At 38.2% G+C, this 25,448-nt stretch overlaps 1 protein-coding gene across 3 annotated transcripts in view; it reads left to right on the top strand.

The window, feature by feature from the left end:
- Positions 1-25,448, top strand: part of STK33 (serine/threonine kinase 33) — a 136,068-nt gene that overhangs the window by 59,033 nt on the left and 51,587 nt on the right. For all 3 annotated transcript variants that reach the window (XM_057316797.1, XM_057316796.1, XM_057316795.1), the window contains exons 2-8: positions 6,292-6,681; positions 7,794-7,907; positions 11,963-12,076; positions 14,358-14,462; positions 19,019-19,157; positions 21,415-21,503; positions 23,365-23,449. In XM_057316797.1, the coding sequence (XP_057172780.1) occupies positions 6,457-6,681; positions 7,794-7,907; positions 11,963-12,076; positions 14,358-14,462; positions 19,019-19,157; positions 21,415-21,503; positions 23,365-23,449 (871 nt within the window). In that variant the 5' untranslated portion in view covers positions 6,292-6,456. The remainder of the gene's footprint in view (positions 1-6,291; positions 6,682-7,793; positions 7,908-11,962; positions 12,077-14,357; positions 14,463-19,018; positions 19,158-21,414; positions 21,504-23,364; positions 23,450-25,448) is intronic.

The following is a 25,448-nucleotide window of genomic DNA, read 5'->3' as shown; positions in this document are numbered from 1 at the left end:
TTATATAATACAATGTTATCAACTATAGTCACCGTGTTATACATTAGATTCTCAGACCTTATTCATCTTCTCAGTGAAAGTTTGTATCCAGTACGTGAGGTGAGGGACGTGTTAATTACCTTGATGGGAGAGCCCTTTCACAGTGTACAGGTAGATCAAATTACCACGTCGCATACTTAGTATCTTCTAATTTTATGTGTCAGTTGTACCTCAGGAGAGCTGGGAAAAAATACTCCTGAGTACAAAAAGACTATTTTCTCTTAAGCATGCTGGATGGAGCACAGCTGAATACTCATGCCACAATCCTCAGTGTGGCTCTACTTCGCTTCTAGAGTCTGTTGGCGGTGCTGTGTATTTTGACTGCCTTAGCTGCACGTGGGCCATGTGCTAACTCTTCACCTGTTATTCCCTGATTTCATGAGTGGGAAGGAAGTGTTTTTCCTTTTTCTCACAATACCGTTTCTTCTATACTTTATTTAGCTTTTTCTTTCCTAGTCAGGGCCACTGCTCCTTAGCACGTCCAGCCTTCCAGCTCACCCCCTTCCTCTTCATCATCACCCTGCACCCATGGTACATTCTAACAGTGCTGTTCTGTTACAGGTGAAATTCAGATTGGCTGAGGTGAGTTTTGGGGCCGTAACTAGTTTGGCCTGGTCTGTGGTAGGAAAACAGGATCCCCATTATAATATTGAACCTCCCCAGTGAGCTGAGGTCAGCTGCCACTTGGTTCCTTTAAATGTCTGCTTCACCCCAGTTGATCATCAGAAGTGATTCATCTTTATCGACTTTTAGGGCTAGAAGGAACCTGAAGACATCCTAGTCTATGCTTAAAGACCTTCTATGGTTTCCTGCCAACTGACCTTCTAGCCTCTTCTTGGACACGTCTGGTGACTGAGAGACAGTCTGTCCTTTTATCTTTGACAGTTCTAAGCGGTAAGAAGCCCTTTTATGTTAGATTGGCTTGCACTCCCTTTTTGAATCTCACGGAAGCCTAATTCCTTTTGCCTAATCAATCCTTTTCATATTTATGAAGAAGGCCTTCACGTTCTTTTTGAGATGTCCCTCTTTCATAGGACCCATCTCTTTACTTGGATGACTCTTCCTATATAGCAGCCTATTTTTCTGCCTAAATGATTTGTGATTCTGGCTCTTTCCCACAAAATGAACACTCAGAAATGTTCATTTTGTACAAGGATGGGCCTGTGCTGGCAGAAAGGTACCTGACTGGAGGTTGCCTATAATGTACAGGGAAAAAAGACACTGGATAACAACAGGAAAAAAGTCAGGGAGGGGTCTCTTGTTTTTCTCCAGGCCCTTTAAGCCGAACTTCCTTAGTGAAATCTCTGTTCGTATCTTAAACTGTCAGTGGGACCACATTTAAGACTGTCTCTCCAGATTACAGCTCAAACAGTGAGGTATATTATGCAAATTAAAATACGAAAAAAACATAATTGCACATATAAGCTATTAAACATTTTTAAACATCTCTGTAATGATGTAAATTTTGAACCCACTGTAAATCCTCTTATAAGACAACATAGACTTATCCTTCAAAATGTAGCACTATGATCTAGGAAGCTCATTTGGCTCCTCTTTCGGCTCTGTAAGCATGTTGGGAAAACAAGTAGTTGAAAGTGAATATACAGTCATTCAGCTCGGTCTGCATGTCGGACAGTCCATAGTTCTTTTTCTTCACTTGAATGGAACACATTCTTGACTGAATTGACTGACTGTTTAGGTTCCTTGTAGACACAGTCTTAGCAAAGAAAACTAAAAATTGCTTTTGGGGAAGAAAATTGTAGCTAGTTATATCTCATAAAACCATTCTTGTGTTCATTTTCTTGAGGAAATTGCTGTGAGTGTATCTTCTAGGGCCAATATGTAAGAGGCCTTTTTTTGCTTAAATAAAAGCTCAGAGATTTTCTGTATCAGAGTTGTTCCATTGACTTGTCTTAGTTCTGCAAATAAAATGAAAACCTCTAGTCAAAAGAAAGCTCACACTTCAGTTAAATACTGACATAATTTGAACTTAATTTATTTGTTTATATTATTAGTCTAATACCTATGTTGTCCAGTCTTTGGAGACACAGAGAAGCACTATTATGGCAGAAGCTTCTTTGGTTTTCTCATACATCTTTTTATACCTCAGGTCCTGTTGAAACACAATTCCAGGATTCCATAGAAAAAGAGTTATTCATCTCTGAGTTTACATAAAGATAGGTTTGCAATGTTTGATTAATTTTATGCCTCTAAAATATGAATGACATCATTTGGCCTGCTAGATAGATTTATTTTAATAACAAATCTTTCAGATCAATTCATAAATGAGAAAGAAATAAATGTGAGTAAACATTTGTTCTATTTTGGTTTTTAAGCTAAAATGATTAGAATCCAGCCAGCCAAAAAGAAATTAAATTTGAAATCTAATTCTTGTCAAGAAATTTTGCATGCAGCTATTCAACCCATTGTTTTAGAATCGCTGTGGTGAGAAAGTAGAGCATGACTTTGCAGATGTAGTGGTTGGCAGGTTGGAGAGTGGAAAAGAAACTCAGTGAGTAATGGGAATTGCTGTGCCTTCGGAGTATAGCTCCTAAATACGTGTAGGGCAATGGATCAATCAGAAACCGGAGCCGGAAAGTACTCAGAAGTCCGCATCAGTGTCAGTGACACGATGAGAATATGATTTATTTTGAGAAATTGATGGAAAAATTTAAGGAAATGCTTTCTGAGCAGAGCAAAGAAAAAGATAATTGTTTTTAGATCCACAAAAAAAGCCATCTTGAAAATGGGAAATTTAATATGTACCAATTCTGTTGCAAGTTTGTAGATAGATATATAGTAAAATTTGAAGGCTATGGTAAGCATGCTTTTAGGAGTACTGTTTGTAATGAAGGAACTCAGCTACACTTTAGATAAACCTTCACATTATGAACTCTTCTGTCGGTTCCTTATGAAGAGTACTGTAAAGTCAGGGTTCTTCACGCAGGCATCAAATAATGCCTTACACATCTTACATGGGACTTTCCTACACCCGCAGAGAGAAAACACTAGTTTTCCTACACAGCAAAGCTGTTATTTGCAGATCTACTCGACTGCTCTGAGTCATTGATGGTTACAGGCTTTATATTTAACTTGAAATGCAAAGCATTTTCTTCTAAGGCCTGAAGTGAAATCATTTTGCAAAGTGTATGTAGGTACATTCTGAGTTTTCTTTGTCTTGTTACCTATACTTGAAAAACAAGGCCTGACATTTGTAAGAAGTGTGTGTGTGTGTGTGTGTGTGTGTGTGTGTGTGTGTTAGGGGCCTCAGGTGCGTTCTCTTTTCCCTCCACCTGTCTGGAGGGTACTTTTTACATACCTTTTGCAGTGTTTGCCATTGTGACTTCGATCACAGCAGGGAAGTTTTTGCACACAACTTCGATGAAAGGTCACACTTATTGGGATGACTTGCCCATTTTTTTCTATCTGAAATCTTAGAATATGCTGTGCACATTACCTGGGGGTAAATATATGTATGGCATTTAGGATTTTTGCATCTATTCACAAGTAAGATGGGCCGGTAAGAATGCCTTTTCCTTTTTTGAGAACACTGCCCCAGTCAGATTTTGGTTATTCTTGCTGAGTGAAAGGAGCTGGATGGCTTTTTATTACTCTGGAGTAGTTTCTATGGGAATCATCTGGTCCCTGAAAGTAGGAAAGAACTCTGGTAGAGAACTTCTTGAATGAAATGATAAGTGCTATGAATAAAAATGAAGTGAGGGAAGAGGGCAGAGTGAACAGGCCTGTGGTTTCAGATGAGGTAGTTAGAAAGGTTCACTCAAATGAGCAGAAAGCACCATGAAGAGAGGCAGCAAAGCCATTCAGATGCCTGTGGGGAGAGCACCTTGGGCAAAGGAAACAGAATGGCTAAAGTCATAGGAACAGAATAAGGTTGACATATTTGAGGAACAGCGAGAATGCTAGCCTATCCAGAGCAAGGGAGATGACGTAAGATGTGAAATCTGAGTGGTAGTGAGGAGTCTGTGTATTTGCGGCCCTATAGGCAAAAGTCAACGAAAAGTTCTTTGTTCTGTTCATCTTAAATTTTATTCTTTAATCATGTTTTTCTGTTTTTGATTTGACTACTCATGTGTATTTTTATCCTTTTTCTGTTTTTTAATAAAGGTTTAATAATATACTTTTTTTTTTTTAGGTACAGCTTTGCTTGCACTTTAAAAGGTTCATGGTCATAAGTCACATGGCCATCTCTAAGCTACAAAGGAGTCTGGGAAATGGAGATTTTTAATGAGTACATTGCAGTCCTGGTCAAAATCAGGATTCTGTTAGTAAGGAATAATGGAAGAATAAATATTGGATAAACTACTAGCAATATTTTTCGTAAAATCCTGTGTGCCTGGGAGATTTTCCTGTAGATTCTATGCTATGCAAATTGTTATCAAACATTGTGAGATGGAAGATACCCAATTTATTTTATGAAACCAGCCAGAAGCTTGTATCCAAACTTAACAAAGATGGCTGAAGGGAAAATTATAGACCAGTTCAACTTATGAATATAACTGAAAGCTCAAAATACAAATGTATCTGTTTTTCAACATTAGAAGACTCATCCATCGTGATTATGTAGGGTTCAGACTGTAAGTGCAAGAATGCCTTAATAATAGCAAGCCTTTTTAAACAATGCAACATATCAAAAGAAAATCCAATAAGAAAAAACATGATAATCACAATAGATAAAGATTGACAAAAGGTGGTACTCATTTCTGATTAGAAAACTAGTCTTATTAGACATCTAAAACTAGAAAGACATTTCTTGAAGGACACAAAGATATCTAACTTCCTCTTCTGGGCAAGTTTATTCCAGTTCAAAGGACAAAGGTATATTCCATATATTCCTAGCCTTATCAATCTGTGACTGCAAAATATAGTTTTATGTAATATCTGAAATAGTATGGTAAAAAAACATCATAAGGTACTCCCAGTTACCTCTGGAAGTTTCTCAAGGTACTCTCTTTTATGTACCGCAGAACACATTTCTCTCTCCTTCCTCAGCTCACATCTTTCCAACTTGCCACCAGATAGCTGCCAATAACTCTAGTTAGGCAGAATGTGGGAAATACCTGTTTCTACGCTCAGGGAAAAATAGTACCCAAGAGTTCCTTTTTCTGCTGTTTAAGTACAAAAATGAAGGCACTTCTAATATTGCCTTTGAACTTTCAGAAATAAGTAGGTTTTTTTTTTTTAAGATTTTATTTATTTATTCGACAGAGATAGAGACAGCCAGCGAGAGAGGGAACACAAGCAGGGGGAGTGGGAGAGGAAGAAGCAGGCTCATAGCAGAGGAGCCCGACGTGGGGCTCGATCCCATAACGCCGGGATCACGTCCTGAGCCGAAGGCAGACACTTAACCGCTGCCACCCAGGCGCCCCCAGAAATAAGTAGTTTTATAAAACCAAATTATCTACTTCTTTGTGAAAGGCGTTAATATGAATTTGTTCTAATAATAAGCTGAGTAAGGTTTAATATTTGAAACCCCAGTAATAAATGATTTATACCAGTATTTTTAAGCCTTTCTTATTTTCTTATTTTTTATTTTTTGCCACAACCCACATTAAGAAGGAGGGGGTGGTGGATGGGTAAAACAGGTGAAGGGGGTTAAAACGAACTTCCAGTTACAAGTCACAGGGATGTAAAAAATACAGCACGGAAAATACAGTCAATATTATTGTAATAACTGTATGGTGACAGACGAACTAGACTTATCTTGGTGATAACTTTGTCATGTTATAAATGTTGAGTCATTATATTGTATATCTAAAGCTAATATAATGCTGTATGTCAATTAAACTTCGATAAAAAGTGTCTTATGTTGTGACTGAGTACATACACATACACAAACATTCTCCACCTATATATCTTATAATTAGAAGTTTCATAGACGTTACCAAGGATCTATGCGAAATGCTCATATTATCTTCTTAGAATTAAAAAAAAATTGATGTCAGCCCACCAAATTGATTTCCTTAGACCATGCTTTTCAGCAATTTTATGGTTCTGAACAGAAATGATTCTTTCAATTGTTAAGTGAATAAAATGTCTGGAGTTCAAGAATTAAATTTTGAAAGATGACAGTCCATTGGTTTTTAGAAATGTGTCCTAATCTTGTTGTAAATATTAACTTTTCATGCATAGGCGGGATGCTTTTGGTGTTAGTTGCTAGTTTTTCTCTGATTTATAGGAGTGTGATAGAGTAAGAAAGAACTTCCTAAATTATGATTTCTTTTCTTTCTACAGCTCTCATGCGTGAATGTAAGTGTAGTGCGGCATTACCCTAGGACCTCGCCAACTGGAAGTCACAGTTCTCACCATCGGCTTACCATATCCCTTTCGGTCTGGCTCTTTTCCTCAAAGAGCGGGAACGTCTTTCCTTCAAGTTGTGTTTGTTGCAGAGTTAAGCAAATGGCCAATAGTGGCTTTGGTAAAAAATCCACAAAATGCTCCAACTGTTCATCTACTTCCAAGAAAGGTTCATTTTTTGTATGTGCCTGTAAAACAAGGCTTTCTCCAACTTCCGTGGTGGAAATGTCCCAAGCATCAAGCATTAGCAGCTCAGAACGTATGGTTTCACCGGAGAGGGTAAAAGAAAACCAAACCAGCATAGATAGTTCCTCTGGGAAAGATATGGTAAGTATTGAAGATTCTCTATCCCAACATAAGTTGGCACCCCATTTCCTAATCCCATCCTTAGATTCGTCTGTATTCCTTGGGCCTTTGTCAGCTAATTCATCGCCTTCTTAACTATTAAAGGAATATTCTTTCTTACGTAAGAGGAGAACAAAATTAGTTAATAATTTCTTCTATGATATTTCCATCCACTGCCAAATTAGTTATTTGCCAGGATCATGAATAATTTGGAATGTTATTCCAGCTTCTTTAATTTTTAATGGTTTATCCAGAAATGAATTGGTTTTCAATTTGGATTAAATCTGAATTTTGGGGCATTTTCTTCAACTGATGCAGAATGGGATTTATGGATGTAGCTACATATAGAGTGATTATTATTTAAGACAATTCCTGGTTATCTGGATGGGATATCCAATATATTTTGCAAAGCCAATTTGCATTAATTACAGGCTATGACAACCTGGTTGGACTGGTTTGGGGGTATTCTACCTTTCTAGAGAAAAGGCAAGTGTGGAGGATTGTAGTTGATACAGCACAACTTTGGAGACAGAGAGCAGTAAGTTTAAGAACAGTTGGGTTCCCAGTCCTCAGAGTTGTACCTTTTTAAAATTTTCAACTGCAGCTCTTACTTTTGATTTATATTATGGTATAGTTATTGCCGTATAGGCATCTCTGAGTGTCTTGTTAATACATTGTTTTCATTCAAAGGACATTTGGTGAATGCTTGGTCAATAATTTTTTATATATAACCTACTGGGGATGATTGTTATGTTTTGAAACAAGGGTGATTGAGAAAGCTCTGAAGTTGCCTTCTCATGATTTTAAAGAATCATCAGGTAAATTCTGTTAGATTTGTGATGCAGTTTATCATGTGGACTTGCCTGGATTCAAGGGATTAGATTGAACGGCTGGTTGCTGATGGTCCTTTTTAGCGTAATGAGCCAATGAATCATACAGAGCTTAGAATTTTGAAAAGACAATAAATAGAATGGCATCATTAAAGATTTGTCAGATTACTGAAATTAGCGTTCTTATTTTGTCAAGATACAAGCACATTGTATTTGTACTACAAGTATATTATATCTTAATTTTTTTATTCCTTTTGGCGTAAGCCCTCAAAAACCTCAAACATGAAGAGAAAAACATCTCAGCAACAGTGGAGTCGGGGCAACATTACAGAAGGAAAGATTCCTCACATAAGGATGGACCATGGAGCTGCAATTCAGGTACACAGAAAGCAAAGTGAAACTGCTAGAAACGTCTAAGTCGATGGTTAATGCCAAAAATGATTTAAAAATTAGTCTCTAAGGAAAGGAAGGGAGAGGGGCGCCTGGCTGGCGCAGTCGTTAAGCGTCTGCCTTCGGCTCAGGGCGTGATCCCGGCGTTCTGGGATCGAGCCCCGCATCAGGCTCCTCCGCTGGGAGCCTGCTTCTTCCTCTCCCACTCCCCCTGCTTGTGTTCCCTCTCTCGCTGGCTGTCTCTCTGTCAAATAAATAAATAAAATATTTAAAAGGAAAAAAAAAGGAAAAGAAGGGAGGAAAAGAGGAAATTTATGAGTTTCAAGTATGTCAAAGTCTTTACAAAAGAAAATGCAGACTAATTATTTTTCTGTTTATAGAGGACCAAATAGACTTTAATTAAAGCAAAGGGCATTTTTATTAGCAAAATGAGAACATTTTGGTCTTTAGGGCTTGCCTGTTGCTGAGAGCAATCTTGGAGTCTTTGTGTGGACCTCTTCAAGACAGATGACTTGAGATGGTTTGGCTGTTCATTTCTTTGATGACTGGTAGTGAGGCCAGAATTTCCCTTGTGGACCCCTCCATTTTTTCTAGCCTCTGATTGGATGGATCCAATATGATCTTCCAAGGACTCTAATTATTATGGATTGAATGTTATTATCCTTTTAGAAATTAAAATGTGTTCCTTTAACATCAGATTAAAAGAACCACAATAAGAACAACTACAAGAAGAAAATTGCATTAATGTTAAATAACTTTAAAAAGTTGTTCCAAGAGATATTTGACAATTTACTTGAAGGCATCAGAAAAACTTCCTGAGTAATTCTAACTTAAAAAGTTTAATTCTCCTACTTTAAATAAAAGGTCTGGATTTTGTTTTTAATCCACAAATTTACTGAGTTTTGAACTTAGCCGTAAGAGCTTTTATAAAAAAAAAATGTACTCATTGTAAAATAGTAGGAAAATATAGATAGAAAAGTGAAAAAAAAATCATGAGCTAGATCGAACCAATTTTAGCATTTATTACCTTTATTTTTTCTGTACATGTATAAATGTTATTCTGTTTTTTCTTCTCAGTTTTTTCCCGTTTTAAATTATGAAATATTTCAAATATATACAGATTTTTAAGAAATAACTTTAACTGACATAATTGAAGTTTTTCTCCTTCCATTAAATGGACAGGCTCATTGTAAAGTTTTTAAACATTTCAGAAGAATATAAAAAAGGAAGTTATAGTCACCCAAAATTCTACTGTCCGGAGATAAGTACTCTTAATATTTAGATGAGCATGTTTCCAAATACCAGTGTCAGCAGCCTCGCGCGCACACGTTCACAGTGGGATCATGTCGTACGTGCTCTCACACCCCACACTGTACCACGCGCTTCTACAGCAATAACGGTATAGGTCTACATTAGCATTTTTATAGCATTCTCTTTAAATTATTACAAACAAGAAACCACTTTCTCCTTATTTTCACCACGATGTAATGATGTCAAAGCAGTTAGTTGAAGAAAAAGGTTAGTTTATAAAACTAGTCGGGCAGCTGGTCTATTTCTATATCCATTCCTCATTTAAAAAATCCAATTTAAACGGTATTAAAATACTGTGTCCACGTTGTGGTTCTGTATGTTTAAAGAGCAAATGGGAGTTGAGTTTTTAAAGAAAAGTTGGGGAGATGGTTATAGAGTTTAGATCATTTTGTTCTGTGGAAAACAAAATGGATACATGATCATTTAAATTGATATTGTACTCATTTTTCATAATATGTAGTTGGGAGTTGGATATAAATATAAAAAAAAATAAGGTGTTTTGTCTTATTTTAGTCATCTTAGTTTTCGACTTTGATTCTCACTATTAAGTGGCAGTAAGAAGAAGGAGGAGCCCAAGTAATCACAAATCATTGAAAGTAGTGCTTTGGGGACCATCCCTTGGGCAGGATGTACGCTGGGGGAGTCTAGGAGTCGCCATTCACCACACTCAAGACCAGAAATCCAAAGCTCTTCCTCCAGGGTTCAACTCCACGTAGCCAGTCTGTCACTTCTCCTACAGGGGTATATATGTAGAGGTTCCTGACTGGCTGGCTTGCTGACTGGATTTATCGATTGATTCATTCATTTACCAGTTCACTCATTCATTCCATATTTGTACTACTGTTCCTTTGGAATGCCTTCCTTGCTTTGCTTGGATTATAGGAAAAAAGTTCTCAATTATTTGCCTTTGTTCCCTCACATGCCAATCTCAGAAGCTACCTCTTTTGTAATATTTTCCCCTATTCTCCCAGCATTCTAGCTCTGGTCTCTGGCCCCAGTGTTGTTTTGTATTTTTTTTTTAACTTAAGACTTTTTGACTTAAGTAATAATCTTGTCTCTTGAGCAGAGTCCAAATTCTGAGAAAACAGGAATTGTGTTTTATCCATTTTTGTACAAAATATGTATCACAAGGAACTATCTAAGGAAAGTCTAAGATGTTGAAGCTGAGCCAACCTTCCTTCCTTCCTTCCTTCCTTCCTTCCTTCCTTCCTTCCTTCCTTCCTTCCTTCCACTTTCCCCCTATGTGCTAAGCACGAATCTTTTACCTACAAAATTTCAGTGTAGGCTTTTTAAAGGAATCAAAAGGAACAGCTTCTTAAGAAGCTTCTAGACCATCTTGGGAGAAAAACATGAACCAAAGTGTTTATAAGAAAGAAAGTAATAATAGTGCTTGAGGCCCAGTGCATACGCGCTGAAGGAAGTCAGAATAACGGAACAGTCACCATGGTGCAGAGTCAGTTAGGGAACCCCGTCGTGAGCAGGTAGGTAATCAGTTGGGCATTAAATCTTTTCCTGTGAAAGTAAGACAGGAGTGTAAGCAGCAGAAGATATGAAGACTAGCAGCTAATCTATCTGTTGTGTGGTAAGGGTGAGAGTGGTTGGAGAGAGAGAGAGTAGCATCTCCGGGAAAGGCTTTGGCTGCTGACCCAGCAGAGGCTTTGCCTAGTGGCATTCCTTCAGCTCTTCTGTCATGTTCTAATCCCCAGGCGTGATGTGTCCAGAAACCCTGCTCTTATTAATGCCCTGATATTGATTCGGATCAAGGAGACTGACTCCCCCCTGCCCAACCAAATTCACAAGAAATCGAAGTATTAATGAGTTACTTGTTCGTTATTTTACAACATGGCACCGTGCAGAAGAAACTTTATCATCTTTAGGGTTACACTGGTGTTAGCAAAAACAGTGCATTCTTTTTTTTTTTTTTTAAATAATATTAACTTTTATTGAGTGCTTATTATGTCAGGCCCTATTCTTTTTTTAAAAAGTTGAAATGTAGTTAACATACAATGTTATATTAGTTTCAGGTTTACAAGTTAGTGATTCGACAGTTCTGCTCATTTCACTATGCTTATCATGGTAAGGGGAGTTACCATCACAAGTTAAATAATAAGATGAAGGATTCTTGGTCTGGATAGTGTTACTATGGATGGTTTTTATTTTCTTCCCAGTGCTGACTTATAGTAAAATTTCTATCAGTTACTGTTTTTCTAAAACAAAAGGAATAAAAAACAAAAGCAATTTTCGATAGAAATAATGAAGAGGAAGTGCTACTTGGCAAACAGAAAAGCCGTATTCAGTGGTTAATAGGTGTTGATTTTATAGTATAGCTCTCAGAATTTGGGGATAATTTCTTTGGCGAATGTATTTTATGCACACAAACACGCATATATATGCATCAATATTCCATTCGTCCTTTTTCTTATGAAGACATTTCCTTAATATTGTAGTTTGTAAGAGATTCATTTTTATACTTTTGAGGTTTTCCATATTTCTCCATTAGGATTTTTATGGTTTTCCTCCAAAGGACATTTAATGAAATTTGTCAAAACTTATTTTTGCTTAATTAAGATATGTTTATTAATGCTGAAGAAAGATGTGGTATCGTCTATTTGATTTTACCCTGGAGCAGAAACCCTCTTTCCTTGGGTGGATATCTGTCAGTATTATGTGTTCAGTTTTAATACCTGGTGAATGGCAGAGAGAGACAAAAGGAGCTCTTATTTTTTATCCAGGAATTCTATACCTTTGGGAAAATCTTGGGACAAGGGAGCTTTGGAATGGTCATTGAAGCCACGGACAAGGAAACAGAGACTAAGTGGGCAATTAAAAAAGTGAACAAAGACAAGGTAAGACTTACCAGCAGCACCGCACTGAGGACACAGCGCCGCGGCAGGGTGGGGTGGGCGGTAAGGTTTTCACACTGACACAGCTGACCCTGAGGGCAGGGCCGGGGCTGTCGCCCTGGAGAAGTGTGGCCCTTTCCCTGGCCTTCTAGGAAGGGACCAGTTCTTGAACTCAAGCAGATGAGTGCTATCTGGGAAAAGCAAATGAAGGATTAACCAACATAACCAATATAACCATAGAAAGGTAAAGTTCTCCGGAGTGAGCTGAACGTTAGGGCTGTCTCAGTCTGTGTGGTTTTAGGGCGGTGAGATGGCTTCGCCAGACCTAAGTCCCAGCACTGTCTCCTGCTGTATGTGATTCTGAACGACTTTCCTCCTATCCTTTCCTCTCCTTTGATTCCCCGTTTCCCCATGTGATTATTTATCCCACCTGCTCTTCTGGTTTGAACCATTTGTTTGGCAACTATGAAATACACTGTTGACTTGTAGCCACTGTATTGCTCACCAGATTTCCTCTGGAGTGGACAATGACTGGGCTTCTCTTTAAGGGGGGTTCTAGCTTCTCGGGCTAGATGTAAACATCTGATCATTTCATTCACTTTAAAGAAACTTCTGTGCCTGGAAAAAAACAAAAAAGACAAAATGTCGTGTTTTTTTCTTGGGCTTGTGATGATAAATATTACATTTACAAAATGAAATAGTTTTATATATTCTTTAAAACAAACTATAGTAAATTACATACCATTTCTCCCTGAAGTTTAATAAAGTAATATATACATCTTAATAAAGGGAGAGCTAGAGCCCTTCCAGAAATCTTTAGAATTCTAGCATCATGGTGCTCCATGGGATGTTATTTCCTTTGCCCCTTTGGTGTCAGGTAGGGTAGGGGCCAGGTTTTAGGGTTACACGGCCAGGTACCTGCTTGCAACTTTAGGGACTCATCATCTTGCAACATATATTGTTGATGAGCGTTTACAAACACCAGGATAGTCAACTACATTTATATAGTTACATAGGAGTTGGACAATTTATTATTGCATTATATGTAGGGCAAGCCATTTGGGGAGGGTGGTAGGAACAGAATTGAGACTGATATTAGGAGAACTTGTGGTAACTTTCCACATCTAGTCTAGATAAGAATTCACACCTAGTTACTTTTTCTCTTGACCTTCTAGGATAACCTTACAATGTGACTTTCATCCTCCACGGGTAGGGCATAGTGGGCAGGTAGTTTCCTACTCACTCTGGAGATAGTAACTGGTCGAAGGGTAGAGGTCATTGGAATCGGGGATGGCCCTAGCTAAAAGGTTAATTAGGTGAAGTTTGCCTGGTGATCCATCCCTTCCCAGTCCTTTAGGAACTATTATGTATTCTCCAGACTTGCTGGGGGCATGGGGAGGGGAGAGGAGGGATAAGACCTCTGTTCCCCTTTCAGGGATATTTTTCTGTGGATGAGGGCAATGCTTTTCTTCAGATAAGGATGGTAATTTAGATATCAATAGGGGTGATGATTGGGGTGGGTAGTGGTGCTGAGGGTAGAAAAAGCCCTCCCAGAATTTCTTAGATGACTTTGTAGAAAATCAGTTGCACCCTGACTTGTGCCCCCTGGGGTGTGCCTGCCCTCAGTTCTGCCATCAGGTACGGTTAAGGGGACACTTGAGGAGATAGAGCTAGAGTTAAACTGATCTGAAGTCAAGATCTCTCTCTCTCTCTCTCTCTCTCAGGTAATTTTGAAGCTGAGGGTATCAGAAAGTGATATATTGCAGGGCTAGGTGTAGAATCTCACTGCCTATTATTTCTTTTCTATATAAATATATTTACTTTATATATATAAGTATATATAAATACAATCAAAACAAAACAGTTACAAAACAGAAGAAAAACATTTTGTTTTTATCTTCTCCAAATGATGTTCCTGAAAGGAGATTTTGGTTTTATTGTGCTAACATCAAAGGATTAACATGATTTTGAAGGAACTACCGAGAGGCAAATTCAAAATTGGAATAATTCTGTCAGGGGACAGAGACCATGTTGTAGTTAATTTATAGAAACAGTCCAAGAAACAGATGTGGCTTGAGGCCAAATTATATATAACTTAAAATTGGACAAAGGAAAGAAAGACCAGAATTTAATCTTATCATGGAAATAAGTCACATGTTATCTTTTGAAAAAGGAACTTCTCCAGAAAATGTAGGAAAAAAATGCAAAAATAACTGTAACTTTTATATTGAGGTATGTAGTAGTGACATTCATATGTGAAATCTCTGCGCCCTCATTATGAAAGGCTGGAAGCTCTGCTGTGAAGTTGCTCGAACGGGAGGTGAACATCCTAAAATGTGTGAAACATGAACACATCATACACCTGGAACAAGTGTTTGAGACGCCTAAGGTAAGGCTTGATCAGATGCTGCGTTTCACAGTTGTTATTATCACACATGGACATCGTTCCCTCCGGAAGCAACCCCTGTGGGCACAGTTGCTCACGTCCTGGCAGGTGTCTGTCACCGGGGATTGATGAGGGCATTCTGGAGGACTTTTATTATTGATTATATAATTAGGTGTCTGATGATTAGATTGATGTCTTTAGTGATATTTCTGGGTGGCTTGTTACAAACAGATGCTTAGAATTGAAACAACTTCATGCGCAACCAGGTAGTGACTAGAGCTTCCTTAGAGATGCCCTTCCTTTCACTTTGGTCTTTGGTTTCTCCGTTAGAGTCTGTCGGAATATTGTCATTGTTTGCAAGGTTAGCTTTCTAATAGAGTTGGCGTGGGTATACTTGGCACTGTGCGGAAGATATTGTATCATCTGTGTTTTACCAATGTGTTTAATTGTCCTGCTTCCCTAGATGTTATCATTCTTCTTTTTAAATGCCCGTAACTTTCCTTTTCAGTTGTTGTGAAGCCTGGGTTATTTGCCATTCTGCTTCTGGACTGTTCAGTGCCTGTGGGTTTGGCGCTTTCTCTGCTTGGAGGCAGGATAATATGTGGTTAGGCATGTGGACTCTGCTGTCAGATTGCTGGTGCATTTGAATCCTGGCTCTACCACTTATTAGCCATGAGACTATGATGTTACTCAACCTCTCTGTACTTCAGTTTCCTCATCTGAAAAATGGGTTTAATATTCGTATCGACCTCATTCGGTTGTTGAAGGATTAAATGGGAAAATGGATATAAAGCATCTGTCTCTTTAATTGTTAGCTATTTTGTTTCCATTGTCAGTCTCTAAGGCAGAAATAGTCTGAGTTATGTATCATGCTTGATTCATAGCGCTTAGTAACTATGAAAGACCAGTTATCCTGTGTGGGAGCAGTACACGGCATTGGTGCGAAAGTCTACTCGGTTCAGTTTCAGAGTCGTGTGTTGCTCTTTACCATCAGTTTTAAGCAATTTGATTTCAGATACCTCGCTATAGTTTCCCTCATGTTTCTTGTGCTTGGGGTTCATGAAGCCTCTTGGATCTGTGAATTTATGGTTTTCTCAAATTTAGAAAATCTTTGGCCATTATGTGTTCAAATGTTTTTTCTACCTTCTCCACCGTGGGGACTCCACGTACCCGTGTCAGATTGCTTGGTATGGTCCACGGCTCACTGATGCTCTGTTCACTTTCATCAATATTTTTTCTCTCTTTGTTTCATTTAACAGATTTTTCATCGCGATGTCTTCAGATTGAGTCGTCTCTTTCCCTGTAACATCGTGTGCGCTGTTTCTCTTTTCCAGTGGAGATTTGATTGGATTCTTTTGTGTATCTTCCACGTTTTCACTTTACATGCTCAGTATTTACTTCTCCTTCTTAAATATAGTCATAATAACTTTTAGTGTTCTTTTCTACTAATTTATCATGTGTGTCATTTCTAGGTCAATTTGGATTGATTTTTTTTTCCCATTATGGGTTATATTTTCCTTCTTGTTTATATGCCTGTTAGGTTTTGATTGGACACTAGATATTTTTATAGTCTTATAACTACCTTTGAGCTTTATTATAGGACACAGTTATTTGGAAACAGTCTGATACTTCTGAAGCTTGCTTTAAGCCTTGTTAGATGGTACCAGAGCAACCTTTGATCTAGGGCTATTTTTTTCTTTCTAAAGAGATAAGACCCTTTGAGAGTACTCCACCTGGTGTCCTGTGAATTATGAGATTTGTCCCACTCTGGCTGAGGGGAATACAAGCTTTTCCTGGCCATGTGTATGCTGTAGTGATTGTTCTCTCTGTTGCTCTTGCATGGTTCCTTACCTAGCTTCGGGTGGTTCCGTCATACACATGAACTGAGCAGTACTCTGCTGAAGACTTGAGGGGGAGCCTCTGCAAATCTCTGGAGCTTTCTCCAAGTACAGCTTTCTCCTCTTTGGTACACTGTCCTGTGAACTTAAGTTGTCTTGGCCTTTCTGGACTCCCAACTTCCTTTCCTCAATTCATGGAGACTGTGGGCTCTCCTTGTATTCCTTCTTGCTGCCCTATGGCCTAGAAACTCTCTCCGGGAAGTAAGCTGGGATGATCATGGGTCTTGGTTCGTGTGTGTCCTGTCTTTCAGGAATCATCGCCCTTTGCTGCCTGATGTCTAATGTCTGAAAATTGTGGTTTTATACGTTTTGTCCATTTCTTAAGTTATTTCAGGAGGGAGGGTCAGTCTAGTCTCTGTTACTCTATCTTGGCACAAGTGGGAGTCCAAATCTAGAATAGTTTGAAGACAAAGGAAATCATCATCTGTGACTGGTTTGCTGGGGTTTTTGTTTTGTTTTGTTTTGTTTTTGTTTTTGTTTTTGTTTTAATGCATTGCTGGCCCTTGCTTGATTCACCAGATCAGATCTGCCTCCTCCCAACCCTAACTCACACAGATGCCTAGACCTTCTCTGAAGCTATCTTAAAAATGAATGGAAATTGTCACTTGAGTGGGTAGGTTAAGGTATTAGTTCGGTGATCTAGTCAGAGTTTCTTATGGTTTCTTGTGAGTCTAAATGTTCCCAGATCTACACAATTATTTCTAATAATTATAAAAAGACTTCTAAAAAAACTTTTATTGTTATAATTTTTATCAACTTACATATTTAAAATTGGTATCAATTTATATTGTAAGCACTGTTAAAGTCACTTTTCTTTCCAAATAGTTCACTTACCATTTTATGTACCCATGATCCCTGCAGTGCTATCAGTAGGAAAAAAATGGCATAGTTCAAAAGCTTATTTATGTGTTAGACTTTGCACAATTCTTTAGTTACTTTTGAAATTCCAAAGCATCCTGAGGTTTAGTGAATCAGAATTTGACTGTTGGAAGAAAGGGTGTTAATCTTCTGTTCCTGTTTCCATGCTTGCTGACTAAACATAGAAGTTGCATTAGTAGTGGCTATGGAATAGAATCAGACCCCAAAATCTTAAAGAACATTTACAAAAATTTAGCAGAGGATGGAATGGAGACATGGAGGGTAGTCTATGAAAGGTATGAAAGGTATGAAATAGGGGCGCCTGGGTGGCGCAGTCGTTAAGCGTCTGCCTTCGGCTCAGGGCGTGATCCCAGAGTCCTGGGATCAAGCCCTGCATCGGGCTCCTCCGCTGGGAGCCTGCTTCTTCCTCTCCCACTCCCCCTGCTTGTGTTCCCTCTCTTGCTGGCTGTCTCTGTCAAATGAATAAATAAAATCTTAAAAAAAAGAAAAGAAAGAAAGGTATGAAATAGGTATGAAAAAGGCTTGTATTTTAGTTGACTGTGAATCTTTTTGACTCAAGAAATGACTTGACTTTTGGAAAACCTAAAGTGATCTTAATAGACATCAACAGAAAAAGCAAATATAGAAGACACATTTTGTCCGTGGCTTTTTCCCACGTATACCTAATTAGTTACTAAGTCCCACTGTTTCTTCCTCTTAGGTATTTTTCACATATTTGTTTTCTTTCCCTTCTTGTGTCCATTCTGTACCTCATATCTACCCTCCATAAGCAGAGGTCAGCACACTATAGCATGCAAGCCGAATCTGGCCTGCTGCCTATATTTTTATGGCCCACAAGCTAAGTTTTTACATCTTTAAATGACTGAAAAAAATTTATAAGTAATATTTGATGACATGTGAAATGTATATGAAACTAGAATCTCAGAATACATAGATGAAGTTTTGTTGTATTGTTTATGGCTGCTGTTACGCTATCACAGCAGAGCTGAGTAGTTGCAAAAGAGGTTGTATGACCTGTGAACACGAAAATATTTACTATCTGGATCTGGCCTTTGGAGAAAAAGTTCGCTGAGCCCTGCTGCATGTTACTGTTGGAATGTTCATTTAGAAATGCAAAATGGATCGTAGCACACATCTTTCCCCCCACTCCAGACACCAGCTTAAAAAACTTGAGTGGCTCCTTACTGCATATGGAGAAAAAATCCAAACTCCTCTACATGACATCCAAGAGTCTTTACAACCTGGCACCAAACTGTTTTTTCTAACCTCAGCTCTCACCACTGCACTCTTCTCTGTCCCACCAAACTCCTAATGCTGTTAACACAGAGACATTTGTTATCCTATCAACAGCCAGTGCCGTGTCAGTCTTTGGATCTTTGCAAATACCATGCATTAAGCCCGTTCTTAACCCACATCCTCTACCCATAAATCCCTGTTCAGTTATCCAGACCTCCCTTTAATATCACCTGCTCAGTGAGCAGTCTTTAAGCAGAGACTTCTTTCTTCTATGACCTCACACCTCCTCTGTCTGCACTCACCACCGTATTGTATTTATAACTCTGCTGTGAGCTAGAGGGTACGAACTGTGCCTTCCGCCTCCTTGTTCCTCTAGTATCCTGCACGGTTTCTTGTACATGATAGATAATAAATAATTTTGAATAAGTACATTGATGATTTAGGCTGTGATCATATTTCTATGATATATGTGCAACATACAATATTTTTAAAATCCTCAACTATGTAATCTTCTCTTTCTCTCTCTTTATAAATGTATCACGTCAGAAAATGTACCTGGTGATGGAGCTTTGTGAGGATGGAGAACTCAAAGAAATTCTGGATAGGAAAGGGCGTTTCTCTGAGAACGAGACGAGGTGGATCATTGAGAGTCTCGCATCCGCTATAGCCTATCTTCACAAGAAGGGTAAGAAGGGGGCCATCTAGCTCATTGACTCCACGAATGCACATGGTGCTTTTGTGTTAGGGTGGTTGTAGTCAGTGCTCAGAGTCACAGAAATGATCCCTACTAAAATAGAAGATTTCATTTGAACATTTTTCTAGATTTTTTTCTTTCTAAAACTTTAATTAAATATAATAAGTATATTTTAATTAGAAGCAAGGCAGGTATGCAATTACGTTGTACACAGACAAGGATGAATATTTCTGTTCAACAGTTTGGAAAGCAGCTCATCTTGTCAAATCAAAAGTAGACAAGTCAGTAATAAAAGTGAAATTTCAAAACACTTCTACTGTATGGAAGTGTTGAATCACTACATTGTACACCTGAGACTAATATTATAATGTATGTTAACTGATTAGAATTTAAATAAAAACTAAAAAAATTCTATATATTCTTTTTTTTATTTCTTAGAGTTAATTTTTAGAGCAGTTTTAGACTTGCAGCAAGATTGAACAGCCGTTACAGAGCTATCCCCTATGCCCTTGCCCACACACGCCCAGCCTCCGCCTGTTACGACATCCCCACCAGAATGGTCTGTGTTACGAGCGATGAGCCTACGCTGTCACACTGTAATCACCCAAAGTCCATAGCTTACACTAGAGTTCACTCTAGCTGGTGTATATTCTGTGGGCTTTGACAAGTGAATAATGACGTGTATCTACCATTATGGAATCACACAGAACAGTTTCGCTACCTTAAAAGCCACATTTAGAAATTATTCTAATTCCTTTACTGTTTTTGGTGTTATTGCTGCTGCTTTTCTTCAGGCTCCTTTTTTTTTCTTCAAGGTTAGTTTGTCTTCACGTGTGGCTTTAGCACCTTCTCATTTTACACATGAGGAGAAGTTTGTTCCCGAGAGGTGAAGTGACGTGGTGACGTGCGGCCCAGCTAGTACTAGAACCCGGCGGCCACGCCACAGACATTCCTGAGCCCCGCCTGCATGTGGTTGGTCCTAGAATTAGATACAAAGACAAGGCCGCCAGCCTCCAGGGACTCAGGCTGGCAGGAGACGGAGTGTAGAAAGCAAACTGTAATTCAGCGCGATGGTGTCTCTAATGGAGAGCCGTATAAAGCCCAAGGAACGTTAGGAGTGTCAGTGCCTCATTTGATTTGGAAAGTCAGGAAAACAGACTTTGAGCTGAGGAATACAAGCTCAGACAAAAAAGAAGGGAGGGCCTTCTAGGCAGGGGCAGCAATTTTTGCAGGGACAGGAAACCCAGGGCTTCCTTTGATGCTAATATCAATTCTCCCACATTAAGCTATAAATTCAGTATAATGCCAACCAGAAGTTCAGCAAGATTTTGTAATGAAACTTGATCGAAATATTCTGAAGTGGGTGAGAATAGCAAAGAAAACAATGAAAAAGAACGGTGGAGGCAGAAGGGAGCTTGCTGTGCTGTATTTAGGTAAGAAGAGGTCAGCGGCACACATTCCACAAACCCATTCTGGAGCTGTGTTAGGGAACTGTAAATGGTTGGGTAGGTCGTCAGTCCAGGGCTCTTCAGCTGCATTTTCCCAGCAGCAATACATGTAACTTTTTACGTGGAGGGAAATGATTGCTATGGATGTGAACCGAATTAGTTACTTGCAACAGAAGTGCTTGGTGCATGATTATTTGCATGCAAGTAAAAATCCTACCGATGTCTGACATGTTCAACCGGAGATTTTGTGTCTCAGGGTTTCCGTTTTTCATTTTAACATATAAAGAGTAGGACAGTATGCACTCATGTTATAGAAAAAAGTATTGAAATAAATGTAGTGTGTATACGCGTAGTCAAGTTGCAGTATGTTAAATGGTTGGATTGGCAAGAACATACGCTCGGAAGTAAATAAGTAATCCTCTTTTTGAAGACCTAAGGATATGGGAAACCTTACTGGGTTTGTAACTACTTTTGTCTCCCTCTGCCTGGGAATGCCTGACCTTGGGCAGGGTCCTCTTCTCCACTCACCTGGGCAAGGGTCACAAAGAGAAGCCTCTAGGGGGTCAGGGGGATGGGGAGAGAGGAGGGAGTCAAAGAAAATGCCTCCTTAAGGGTAAACCTGTGAAGAAAAGGGATTGGAATATAAAAGCCTGGAACAGGGCAGATTTATCCTTGGCCCTCCTTGAAGTTTTTAGCACTGAGACATTAATTTGTCAAATATATTTATTTGTTCTATTTGTGTCCCTTCTATTTTTCCATTATTCACTATTCATGTGATTTGTTGTTTATTTTCTTGGTAGATATAGTGCACAGAGATCTAAAACTGGAAAACATAATGGTTAAAAGCAGCTTCATTGATGATAACAACGAAATGAACTTAAACATAAAGGTAAGGTATTAGAAATCGTGGTAAATATTTGCCTGTAAACAGTTTGATAGCAAAGTGGCAAAGTACATCCTCTTTTTAGATACATTTTGAAAGCTTTTGAGCAGCAAAATAAGTGGCTTGTGCTAAAAAAAAAAAAAATTTACAAAAGAGGTTGTAACTGACAAGAATAATCTTACAAGGTAAGTGGTGCTATTGAATCTTTTTTAAAGTACATATTCATTTGGAAGTTCTAAATCATTAGTTAATAGCAAGCAAACAGATGCTCTGAATTCTAATTAATTTCAAAATTATGCCTGGTAATTTGATGTAAATGTGTTACAGATTTAGAAAAAAAACACACCTTGGCTGTGCCTTTGATGCTAAATTAACGCTAAAGTCTGTATTTCTCATTGAAAATTTTCCTGGGTATTAATATATGTCCTAAGCACAATTAATGTGCCAAGTGTTTATTCTTCAAGATTTTATTCAAATTAAGTGTTCCTTAATGTCAAATAAATGATAGGATACATTATTTATTACTTAGCACTTTAATAGTGGCTGCTTTCAAAATATATGAATGTGTTAATTTAGGAATAAAATGTTGTCTGTGAATCACTTGCTCTGCTGTGGAAGCTAAACCCCTACGTCATGTAAGTGGGTTTAACAGCAGTGTTGTTTTACCAAAGTAAATAAGCAGCCTTGAATATTTTCATTTTAAACTCTATGAGGCCAGGAGTTATGTATGTCTTATTCACTGTTGGTACCTGGAGTAATGCCTGAAAACATAGCAGGTGCTCACTTAATATTTGGTAAATGAAGGAATAATTGCTCTCTAAAGAACTGAATTGATCATGAAACCGTTTATATTTGTGATATCTGTGTAGATTTTCTGTAGAGAAGGACACATATTATAATGCTCCAAGTGGGATAATTGTGAAAACTCCTGGAGAAATTGATTTTTCTACTTAGAAAAATCGTGCTATCACATATTGATAGGAACATTTTCTTATTCCAGAAGGCCCTGGAAACTTTGCATTCCGTGGCTGTGGACCAAGAGCCTATCTTTGGTTGTATGATCAATAAATGTGCCTGTTTTTCTGCTTTCAGCCCAAGGCTGTTCCAACTTGGGAGACAAGACCAAGGGCACGTACTGAATATTTAATAACCGAATGTGTACTGGCCCCGATTTGGAACTGAGCAGAAAGAGTGCAGTTGCTGCAGCAGGCCTCCGGTGGATTTGTAGCTCTATGGTCGCTTTTTCCTGCTAATTTGCTTCTTGTAGTTTTTAATAGTGTAGTAATTGTTTTAATTAGTAAACTCTAGAAACACAAAGGAAGTCATAGTAAAGAAAAGATAGTATTTACCAGAGATAGTGTCTTACAAATAATTATAAAAAGGGGCAGTGTCTGTGAGTCCTGACAAAGATAACGATCGTATTTGTAACAGTGCTTTAAACTGGAATGTAGCTTGAGTGTCAGACAAAAATGATAATGAACGCACTAGGGCCAGAATGTATTTTACGATGAAAGAGGCTTTTAAAAATAAGCTTTTTACCTGAAAAAGCTAAATACTTTTCTTCCAAAATATAAGTTCCTATGTTGAACTGGTAAGTTTAATTAGACGGAATGAGCAATCAGTATCATGGGTGTTTGCTGCAGGTAGGAGAAACCAAGCTCCTCTTTACCACTGATTTGTTTCTTCTTCAAAAAGTGGGGTGGATGGGAAGCTAGAACAGGGTCCTAAGTAGTAATATAAGGAAATCCCCTCCATCCGCAAGAATCTCTGAATTAAAAACAGTGCAATTACAATGTGATGGAACTCCTGCCTTCAGAATGAGTAAACTCTGGGACAGGAAAACAGGTGACTGGGTTTCTTCTTCCAGGTGACTGATTTTGGCTTAGCAGTGAAGAAGCATGGAAGGAGTGAAGCCATGCTGCAGACCACATGTGGGACTCCTATCTATATGGGTAAGTTAGTTGATTTAAAATGATCTTTCTATATAAAGAGGTAGAAACACTAATATAGATTAAAACATGAGTGACTTGAAAGAACTCCTAAAACTCAATACCAAAAAAAAAATCGGATTAAAAAAGTGGGCAGATGACACGAATAGAAATTTTTCCAAAGAAGGCACATAGATGGCCAACAGACACATGAAAAGATGCTCAACATCACTCATCATCAGAGAAGTGCAAGTCAAAACCACAAGGAGGTAACACCTTACACCTGTCAGAATGTCTAAAATCAACAACACAAGAAACAACAAATGTCGGCGAGAATGAGGAGAAAAGGGATCCTTGTGCACTGTTGCTGGGAATGTAAATTGGTGCAGCCATGTTGGAAAACAGTGTGGTGGTTCCTCAACAAGTTAAAAATAGGAATGCCATATGATACAATAATTCCACTTCTGAGTATTTATCTGAAGAAAACAACGACACTACCTTGGAAAGATATGTGCACCTCCATGTTCACTGCAGCCTTATTTACAGTAGCCAAGATATGGAAGCAACCTAAGGGTCCATCAGTAGAGGGATGGATAAAGAAGATGTGGTATGTATGAGTGTGTGTTATTACTCCGCCATAAGAAAGAATGAAATCTTGCCTTTTGCAACAACACAGATGGACCTAGAGGGTATTATGCTAAGTTAAATAAATCAGACAGAGAGAAGAAAAATACCATATGACTTCACTTAAATGTGGAATCTAAAAAAATATAATAAATGAACAAACAAAACAAAACAGAAACAGACTTGTAGATACAGAGAACAAATGGGTAATTGGGGGGGGGATGGGCAAATAGGTGAAGGAGATTAAGAAGTATAATCTTCCAGTTATAAAATAAATAAGTCATGGGGATGTAAAGTATAGCATAGGGAATATAGTCAATAATGTTGTAATAACTTTGTATAGTAACTAGACTTTTCATGGTGACATTTCGTAATGTATGTAAATGTCAAATCACTATATCATATACCTGAAACTAATATAATATTGTATGTCAACTACCATTAAAAAAAAAACAGAAAAAAACTCAAGCAATTTGATTTTGCCATAATTTGACTTGCTGGCCCTGATCAAGCTAATTTTGCTTTTCTTAGGTCAAATAATTTCATTGTTTTAGCATTTTTCTCACAGTTCTTATCTTTAAAGATTGTAGTTTTTATTGTTTTTTTGGACTCTTCTTACAGTTGTTTGTATCTCTTAGGTAATCAGACCCCAAACTTAATTATCGGTTTTGTTAACTCAGGCTGAAATCCTGTGTGTGTTTGCTTCTTTCCATTTCTTACCCAGTTTTATTGCCATCAAATGGTACAACCTAAAGCTACCGATTTAATATATTTGTAAAGCAACAGTTTACCATTTTTCTAAGTGTGACTTTTAACAGCTTTACTGAAGTATAATTTAAATGCCATTAAAAATGTACTATTCAGTGATTTTTTCCTACATTCGCAGAGTTGTGCAGCCATCGCCACAATTCAGCTTTAGAATAATTCTACCCCAGAAAGTCGCCACATGCCCATTTGTACTTGATCACATTCCCATCCCAGCCCCAGGTAACCACGAATCGACATTTACCTTTTCTGGGCATTGCATCTAAACGGAGTCATACCATATGTGGTCTTTTATGTTGGCCTTCTTTCACTCAGCGTAATGTTTTTGAAGTATCCTCCTCTTGTAGCTGTAGTCAAGCCCTTTACATTTCTGAACAGTTGTCTGTTGTATGGAGATGTCGCATTTTGTTTATTGTTTCCAATATTGGGGCTATTATGAATAATGCTGCTGTGAACATTTGTGTACAGATTTTAATGTGGACATGTTTTCCTTGGGTAGCTACCTTGGGTCATAGATTATGTTCAACTTTTTTAAAAAATATTTTATTTAATTATTAGAGAGAGAGAGAGAGCGTGCACAAGCAGGGGGGAGGGGGACGCAGAGGGAGAAGCAGACTCCCCGCTGAGCAGGGAG

The sequence above is a fragment of the Ursus arctos genome, unplaced genomic scaffold (genome assembly GCF_023065955.2).
Source record: "Ursus arctos isolate Adak ecotype North America unplaced genomic scaffold, UrsArc2.0 scaffold_22, whole genome shotgun sequence".
In the NCBI taxonomy this organism is placed as follows: Eukaryota; Metazoa; Chordata; class Mammalia; order Carnivora; family Ursidae; genus Ursus; species Ursus arctos.
The sequence above is the reverse complement of the archived record's forward strand: the minus strand, read 5'-3'. Positions and strand labels throughout refer to the sequence as shown.